We start from the raw sequence: 9,804 nt of genomic DNA on the forward strand, positions 1-9,804 counted from the left end.
TTCCCGTGACTACAAACTACGTTACAATACCCGTTCAACTTAAGACTGGTTTTGTGGTCCATGGTCACATATGTTCAGAAATAATACAAGGAAAATACTTTAAAAAAAAAAAATCTCAAAAGTCAAGGTAATTCAAATTCAAAATTACTTAAGGTATAACACCAGTAGACTATTATTAACTAGGCTATGAATGTTCTGTAAAAACCATGAATAGCAGCCTGTCACCATGATGTAAGCATGAAATTTCGAACATACACTAGTAGTTCTTTACAGGTTTATATTCGATTGCGCTGCTTTTCCACTGTTTTTTCTATGTGGTCATGGACGCGTTTGACTGTTGTGCTTATGTCTCTTGCAGCATCTCGTGCATGAAACGGCATTCTAAAAACGCGGCGCTCAAGTTAAAAGAAGTTCAACTCCCATCTTCCTGCATTTTTTTCCTATTCCACTGCCCGTATCACATCTTTGTCAACACAAAAGCGCATTCTGTGCACCTTATGGTCCTTCACAGAGCACGTCACACGTGAGCGGTTAATCATGTGCGCCGACATGCGGTTGGATCATTCTTTTCTCTTTACTGTTAACATTGGAATATTGTCAAAGTGTCTAATTCTAACGTTTAGTAATATTTCTATTCAGTATCGTGATTCCTCGATTTATAAAAAATAAAATCGTGGCAAAACATTAAATTCGAGTTAATCGATAAAATCAGGCCCCGCCCTAAGTTCGTTAAACAACCAAAATGCAACAGTGTGAAATGTCCTGAAAACATTTTGTGCTTGCAGTGTACTACAACATTCACAGCAGTACAGTACACAAGTGTGCTCATTTGGTTCTTCATGATTTCTCCTTAGGGTCGAGTGCCATTTGTGGTGCCTGATAAAGTGCTGTGGCCACAGCTGTGCGAGGCTTTGAACATGAAATATAAATCTGAGGTTCAGAGCGACAGAGGCCTGTCAGAAGACAATCTGGTGTTTCTCGCTCAGAAAGCCTTCAGCAGCTCCAGCAACAACACTGAGGACTACTGCAACATGACCATCACCTGGTCTCAGTTCAATAGGGTAACCAACACTAATAGCCAAACTGAACATCAGCGCTCTTATCACCTAAAGATGTTGTTCTTTGAGTTGAAATCAGACTGTACGCTTTGTTAACAAATTAGACTGAATCGGTTAAATTGACTGATGCATCCTTTTGTTATCATGAGACTCTAAATGAGCATGTTGATAGTTTAATTTAAAAGAATTTCATTTTAGAGGCATTCATTACATTTTATATGTTATACTGTGTGTCTGGGAACATGTAATTACACCATGACATAAACACAGAATATGTGATGCAAACATAAATAATAACTTGGACTTCCCAACACTAATGTGCAGCAACTAATCCTATTTTACATTGTCTCCCTTCAGAGCCATTACTTTAGTTTTTTTCCTCAGAACATCCAGTGTTGTAAAAGAAGAAAAGCAACCGAACATTTGAAATGAATGCAATATATCCAGTCTCGGGATCCAGACTTGGGTGTTTTTTGTTTTGACAGGAAAGTTTGCCAGGCAGGAACTTCACATTCTGGCAGTGGTTTGATGGGGTCATTGAGCTCATGAAGAGACACCTGAAGTCTCACTGGAATGATGGGTAAAGATTGATTCAGCACACTTCGGACACTAATAAGAGAACAATTGGTAAAATGTTGTATGTTTATCTGCAGAGCGATTCTGGGTTTCCTGAACAAGCAGCAAGCTCAAGACATGTTGATGTCCAAACCAAACGGCACATTCCTTCTGCGCTTCAGCGACTCTGAGATCGGAGGCATCACCATCGCATGGGTCGCAGAAAACCCGAACAAAGCAGGTAAGGAGCACAGTAAATGTACAGATATGTTATCTGCATACTTATAACATATCTGTACATTTATCTAAACAATTACATTTTTTATCTATTTCTGTATATAGTACATTATTTAATTTCTGTTTTTTTTTCTTACATTAGTGTTATAGTAGTTATATTCCATCCCTACTGTGTTATTCCTAAGTATGTCTGCACTATCATGTATGTCTGCTCTATGTCTGTACTTTCTTCTGCATTGGAAGCTCCTGTCGTCAAGTCAAATTCATTGTGTGTGTAAACATACTTGGTAATAAAGCTATTCTGATTCTAAATGGTTAGTGAAGACAATACTAATGAGAACTCAGATGCATTCAGCCAAACGTGGGTCCAAGCTGAACAGAAATGCTTGACTTTACTCAGCAGCCATCATTCTGAGTATGTGTGTTTCATTATGCAGGAGAACGGATGGTGTGGAACCTGATGCCCTTCACTACTAAAGATTTCTCTATCCGCTCTCTGGCCGATCGGATCAGTGATCTGAATCATCTGCTCTTTCTCTATCCCAACCAGCCGAAAGAGGAAGTCTTCTCCCGTTACTGCACACCTCCAAACTGTATGCATGTTTCTCTTGTAGACAGAAATATCATCAAATGATTGTATGCTTCATTGTTAGCATAGTTACAGTTAGTTAGCATAGTGTTTCCCAACTTTCAGGGATGCAAACTTGTCACCTTTCAGCAACAAAGGTTTTAAGAATTCATTGTAGGTCATTTTTGTAACTGGTGTAGATAACCAATAACAGGCATGTCTGCTGCTTAGCGTGTAAAAGAAATGTTGTTTAATTTAGTCAGAATCCACTCAAGCTTAACACAGGCTTAATGACAGAGTTTAATATATGGATGCTTTGGTTCTTGTGAATTAAAGTGTTAAAGAGTTTCTATTAACAATCTTTAATGAACATGATTTTGTTTTTTCAGCAAAAGCAGTGGGGGATGGATATGTCAAACCAGAGATCAAGCAGGTGGTGAAAGTTGAGTGAGTATTGTTCTCTTCTCTCAAGTTTTTAATATACAAAAAGTCAAAAACTCACCTGATTTGATTATCATCAATAATTCCTGGATATTAGAGAAATGTGTTTCTACATGTTCCAATATATACAGTCGGATTTAAAGGGATAGTTCACCCAAAAATATTTGCTGTCAATTTACTCTCAGGCCATCCAAGATGTAGGTGAATGTTTTTCTTCAGTAGAACAGTAAAGATTTTTAGATGAAACTGTGGTCCTTGGTGATTCATAAAATGCAAGTCAGCAGCTACTGGTTTTTGAGAATTAAAAAAAAGCATATCAAGGAACACAAAATTAATACCCATGGCCCCTGACAATATTTGGAGGGCTTATGAGGTGAAATGATTAGTCTGTGCAAGAAACTGAACATTATTTACAACATTATTACCTGTAATCTTTCTTTTATTGTATTACTGACTGTTTACTTGTCTTCAATAATTGTTTGAGGCTATTTACTTATATTAGTAGGACTAGAATTAGTTTTTTTCCATCTATATACACACACACACACACACACATATATATAATCTCAATATGGACTAAAGGACTAGAGCAACCCTATTATGGACCCATACATATGTATTTTTATTTCCTCACAGTGAATGCTAGTATCAAAGGGTGAAAATGGCCAAAATAATATCAGTATATTATAATAATTTAATTTAATAATGGAAATGATATGCACATTATATATAATTATATGCACAAACTGTGGAATTTGAACACTTATTTCTCACAATTATAATGTGTATTTGAATGCAATATACCGGAAGCATTACACATTCTCAGTTTATTGCAAAAAATTACTTAAGACATCAGATGTTAATACAGATGACCTGTATGCATTTTTTTCTTACTCAGGTTTTCTTCGCCCAATCCTGAACCCTCTCCTGGGAATTCCTTCATGGAGCATGCAGCATCACCCACTGTCAATCAACACAATAACTTCACAATCTATCCATCAATGTAAGTTCTGAGGAACATCTTGTATATGGTTATTTTTTTCCCATTGGCTATCACTGTTGATCTCTGCAATAACGAACCCAGTGCATGACTGGTGTATGTGTATGTGTATGTGTGTGTGTGCATCTGAAGGAATGACTCCATGTTAGACACTGAAGGTGAATTTGATCTGGATGAGACCATGGACATGGCCCGACAGGTGGAGGAGTTCCTGCGACAGCCCATGGAAACCCAGTGGAGTGGACAACCGTCATGACCTTTAAGCTTGTGATCTCTAATGTGAACTACACAAAAACTCGATGGTTCCATTCCATATTTTTATCTTAACAAATGTTAAATGTTATGTTTGTCAAAGCTGATCAGTGGATGTGTAACTGCCTTTGCATTTTATGTATAGTTTGATGTGTAATTTTCCATCATTAACCATTGAAGCACAATAGTCTGTCATGTGCAATGATACACTTCTATTTGGCTGAATATGAGTAGCTACTTTACTAGACAGTGTGGGTTTTCCACTTTCAATGCCCTTTATCTTGATTGTTATACTAGTCTTATAAAAATCTACTTGACCAAATCTTCAAGTCCAGTCACACAGTTGGCTAAGACATTGAGCTTACAGTATTCAGTTTTCTCAATTTGTCCACCTCCAGTTACAATTTGTCCACCTTTACAGCTACATTCAAGGTTGCCATGTCTGTGAAACAAAACCAGCCCAATTGCTATTCAAAACTAGCCCGAAACTAGCCCAATCACATTTTTTCCCTCTGCAGTTTTCCCCTCCTTTGGCGGTCCGCTCTGTCGAAAACGCATTCTGTGGGGTCCTCCTCTGTCGAAATAGCGTTTCGAGGGTGGTGAGGGAGAGATTGATTTAACCTGCAGATTAAAAAACAGCCCACGGCAACAGTGTAAAAGGTTGCATTGTGTCATTTCTGCAACTAGTGGCACTACACAGAATGGAAAAAAATGCTGAATGTATTCAACAGGTTTTCCACTCACCTTGTCCTGCATTGTCTACCAAACAGGTAGACCTGGCTGACCTGATAACTGTAGTTACAGCATCCCCTAGCATTGAAAATTTATGAAATTTATCATGTCACCTCAGAATATCCATGTGTTCTAAACCATTCACGCATTAAGCTGTTAGCTTCTGATATTTGATTGGCGATTTTTAAGATTTGGGATTGGGGATGTTGTTGTATGGAAGCACTTCCTTTATCAAACGGTTGCTGAGTTACGATGTTTTTTTTTTTGTTGTGTTGTCCTCTATGGGTGGAATTTGACAATTTATCTTCAGAACAAACTGAAGAATCAAAATTCTTTCGATAACCTTTTTTTTAAAATGTATTTTGTATTGAAATTAGCCTCTTGGTTAAGGTTGAAGAGAGTACATTTTTCAAGTTCAAATGCTCTATTCTACTTTTTCTTGATGTGCAGAGAATTGGTCAGCTATTAATAGGTGATTCCCCCAAAAGTGTGAACACTGTGACTCTGTAAAACTTTGTAAATATCACTCTACCACCAACCCCATATAGCAACATTTCCTCAGCCAGTGGCTTGAGTTTGGGTCAGGACTGACTTCTTGTCTGACCAATGGAAGATGGAGAGGCTGAGAAACAAGAGAGGTGTTTAATTTGATTTTGACAGCAGTGTCTAGATTCAGCGTATTTAACGTATGACCTAACAATAGTTTGCTCATGTTGGTCATAAACGGCATCTTCTCCGATAACAGGCGATCATGTTATGGTGGTCGGGTCTGTATGTATGTTAACTTGAAAGGTGTCAATCAGTTTATTATATTAATAATTTATTACTGGTGTCTGAACTGTCTAGCATCTTGGCAATTTCTGATTATCTGGCTCCCTCCTACCCCAGATACCAAATTTTCCCTGAGCCATTCTTCCTGTGCCTTAAACAGCTGAGGTTTGTCCAGTAGTTACACCAAAGTCTAGTGTTGGCCTGCAAATTTTTGGTCATTTTTAAATCCTCTCAGATTATATATATCGATCTGAAATTATTTTGACGCTGCAGTCTTTTTTTTCCCTGTAAATATCTCTAAAGAGTAATCAGTGTATTTGTGAGCCAAAATTGCACAAGATATCAGGAGTTGTTTGTGAAGTTTATTTTTTTATAACTCATTGGTAAATGCTTCTTTTAAACCTTTAACGCCTTCTTGCCTGAATAGTGAAATTGGTTTTATAGATATCAAAGCAAATGACAATGTTCATTAGAAAAATCTGCCTTTAAAGGGCCAGTAAATTTTAAAAACAAAGTAATGTAAAATGTAAGAACTTCATGTCAGTCAAGATAAAGTCGCTCCCCTCAAAAACAGATCTCAGGAAAATACACATCAAAGAGTTGTTTTTATAATTACCTATGCAGACACAGAATTTTATATAAAAATAAACAAATATATATATTGAAAATATAGTTATAATTACCACAGTGCTATCTAAAAATAAATATACTGTTGCAATGCAAATAAATTGTGCTTGAATTATCTTTAGAGCAACTGAAACTTGGTTTTAAAGTGTTCCTAATGTGATGGCTTGGCTTTAGTGTCTGTCTTATTTTTTTTTCTCTAAAATCTACTCTACTGATCATTATTTGTACTTTTTCCTATTGTTGGAAATAATATGTCATTATGTTCTATATGTAAGGGATGATGTCCAGTCAACTTAACATAGATGAGAGGTTATCAGGACCCTGGCAATAAGTGCATAGGTTGTCCTGGATTTTTTATTTTTTTTTGTGATAGTAATGATTGGCTGGCTCTACGCTAACCCTTTTATTACATGGCTGCTTAACAAATAAATATATAAATGCATGGTTTTGAGTTGAATGATTGTATCTTGAAGAGAGGGTGGGAAGACGGCGAACAGGTGTCACGGATCAGTTGTTATGATCAGTTACAAAGTTGTCATGGACAATGGTCATTATTCAGAAATATTTGACCACCATAATCCTCTGCATGACCAGTCATGTTTAAACATTCCTCAGAGCTGTGTAATAATCATAATCTAACTTAACTGGTTCTTCTGGTAGGTGTGCTGATGTTTTGAGATGGGATTTGCTTAACAGTACACCACCAGTACAGGACATTGGACTTGTGTAGCCCAGAGCAGTATACTGCATCAAATACAGAAGATTTTAGTTTGTCATCCCTTGGTCCCGTGAAAATGTTCGTGAATGTATTTTAGAAGGGGTAATAACTTCTTATTACACAATGCCAGATTTTTGATGGAAAATCAGTTTTCAGTAAATGATGATGAAAAGCTATTAATTTTCCTGCCACTTATTCGGGACCGGGTCACAGTGGCAGCAGGCTAAGGAGGGCAGCCAACACATCCTTTTACCCAGCAATTGTCTCCAGTTCCTTCTGAGGGATCCCAAGGTGTTTCCAGGCCAGGCGAAAGATGTAATCCCTCTAGCACATCAAGCTTGGCTTCCTCTTCATGACAAAGATCCAATGGCCACATGCTTCAACCTACCCTCACTTGTAAACCAGACCCCGAGATACTTGAACTTCTACATTTGGGGGAAGCAACTCACCCTCTACCCAAAGAGGACTATCCACCTTTTCTGGCTGCGAACCATGGCCTCAGATATTGGGGTGCTGACCCTCACCCCCTCTGCTTCACACTTCCAAAACTGCCCAAGTGAGCACTTAAGGTCACAACCTAACAAGGCCTTCAGGAGAGTTCAGCACTCACTGGGAACAGGCTTTGCTTATTGCCAAGAATGCAGACTCAGCTCTTGTACCACAGGTTTTGCACTTGCATAAACAGCCCCAGTTCCCTATACTCCCATAGTGCCTCCCTGCCACAAGATACCCCAGGAAACACAGTCGTAAACTTTCTCCAAGTCCACAAAACACATATACTGTAGACTGGATAAGAAAACTCCCACATCCCCTTTAGGATCCTTTTTAGAGTGAAAAGCTGGTCCACATCTGGAGCAGAACCTTTCCTCCAGAATTTTTCCTCCTTCATATGAGGGTCGACAATTTGCCAGATTCTTCTTTCCAGACACCCTTGTAAGACATTCTCCGATCCCCTTTTTTCTAAATGATTTCCACACAGTGTTGAAGAGGCATGTTAGCTATGACAGCCCAACAATATCCAGAGCCTTCACTCTCTTCTGAACTTTTCAACTACCTCAGTGACCTCCAATTCCAAAACACCTTCTCCTTCTGCCTGACAACCTCTTACCATTGATTTCTGGCAATGTGTTCTCTGGTTGCTGTCACGACAGGCACAAGCATCGTTCCAGTTTCAAGTTTCAAGCAATCCCCTTCGCAAAAGAGGCTTTAAACAGGGCCTACTTGGACTCCATGTCCTCAGCTTCCTTGATATAAAGTAGTAGTTTCTCCATTGGTAGTAGTAAAAGATCATCTGGACAAATGTTCCCAGTTCACCCTAACAAACTTGTTTGGGTTTCCCGGGTCTGTCCGGTAGCCTCTTAATCTTATCAGTTGACAACTCCTCTCTTTACCCAAGTGTCCAAAACACACGACTGTATGTCAGATGGTATGACAGCAAAGACAATCATTGTTCATTGGCCTAAGGTGCATTGGTACCAAATACATTACACCACCTTGAACATGGTGTACATTATGGCCAATCCCTGATGTGCAGAGAAGTCCAAGGACAGAACACCACTCAAGTTCAAAGCAGACAGGTCATTCCTCACAGTCACTCCCCCCCAGGTTTTTCCATTTCCATTTCGGTCGCACAGTAGAACTAGGGAGTCCCCAGGTGGTACCCCTTTATAGGGCCACACCTAGGACCTCCAAGAAGCCCGGATACTCTGAACTGTAGTTTATTCAAGTTAATTATTTGAGCTCAGTGCATAAACACATTCTATTCATAAACACATTACACAGTCGAAGTTGCACTATACTCTATGCACTTACACTATGCGCTGTGTACTGTACCATCTAGTGTACGAGATTAGAAGGGTAGTATTGTCTCCAACACCATAGCATTTTTTACTAACCTGAAGTTTAAGCCTTTTCCCAGTCGAAGGCAAATTATGTAAAACACACATAATGAAACACTCCTAGCGTTAGCTTATTACCCAAACTGACAATGAAAATTGATTTAAATGTTTTACTAGTCAATATCAACGTCCCAAATGACGCACTATACACTATGCACTTATACACCCTGTACTTATGCACTATGTACTCAACCATGTAGTGTATGAGTTATATGTTTATTTTGTCATTCAGCATTGGAGTCTGGTAGTCCCTCCCCCTTCGCTACGTAATTAAAGCTGCGGCAGTTGATTGCATGAAGTGTCCAACATTCCACACTTAATTTTTTCGGTTATTTAAGTGCATCATTCGGGTATTTAAAGTGCACTTTTTCTTTTTGAAATTTTCAGTGTGAATGCAGTACTCGCACTAATTATACTACAAAACGTCATAGAATAGTGCATAAGTACGCGATTTGGGATGCACCTAATGTTAGCTTTCATGCTCAACATGTCCTCACTCACCATTAGGTAGAGGCTTAATCATCTCCTCGGGCAAACTTTGCTTGCACATTCCAAAATCATTAGTATTTTCTGGGTATGTTCATGATGCCAGAGTTTTAAAACAGTCCCATCTATCACAAGGTTTTATACACCCCCTGGCTACTGGTGATGATGGATTCCCCCTGTCTGTCCCTGCAAATTAAACTGATGACTTCTTCACACATCAGCAATCTTTTAACCACCACCTGTCAAAAGCATACAGTGTTGTGGAGAGGACATTTCGGTTTCTGAAAACCAGGTGGCACGGGAAGTGCTGGAAGTTCATCCTATTTATGCACTAGAGGTAGAGGCATGCTGTACAGCTCTGCATAGCAGCGTCTTAAAGGATGACATCATGGATGCAGACAGAGGAGACAAATTTAGACCACTGATTAGAATGCACTTGTAGTACTGGCTGACAATGCTGT

At 38.8% G+C, this 9,804-nt stretch overlaps 1 protein-coding gene across 1 annotated transcript in view; it reads left to right on the forward strand.

Moving 5' to 3' along the window:
- The window catches only part of LOC107727963 (signal transducer and activator of transcription 5B-like), a 19,181-nt gene extending 14,576 nt beyond the window's left edge, over positions 1 to 4,605 (forward strand). Inside the window, exons 13-19 of the mRNA XM_016538010.1 lie at positions 855 to 1,061; positions 1,544 to 1,638; positions 1,712 to 1,854; positions 2,288 to 2,443; positions 2,808 to 2,865; positions 3,758 to 3,862; positions 3,992 to 4,605. Of these exons, the coding sequence (XP_016393496.1) occupies positions 855 to 1,061; positions 1,544 to 1,638; positions 1,712 to 1,854; positions 2,288 to 2,443; positions 2,808 to 2,865; positions 3,758 to 3,862; positions 3,992 to 4,115 (888 nt within the window). The 3' untranslated portion in view covers positions 4,116 to 4,605. The remainder of the gene's footprint in view (positions 1 to 854; positions 1,062 to 1,543; positions 1,639 to 1,711; positions 1,855 to 2,287; positions 2,444 to 2,807; positions 2,866 to 3,757; positions 3,863 to 3,991) is intronic.
- The last annotated feature ends 5,199 nt before the right edge of the window (positions 4,606 to 9,804 follow it).

Source organism: Sinocyclocheilus rhinocerous, unplaced genomic scaffold (genome assembly GCF_001515625.1).
Source record: "Sinocyclocheilus rhinocerous isolate Xijiao unplaced genomic scaffold, SAMN03320098_v1.1 scaffold3201, whole genome shotgun sequence".
NCBI classification, from domain to species: domain Eukaryota; kingdom Metazoa; phylum Chordata; class Actinopteri; order Cypriniformes; family Cyprinidae; genus Sinocyclocheilus; species Sinocyclocheilus rhinocerous.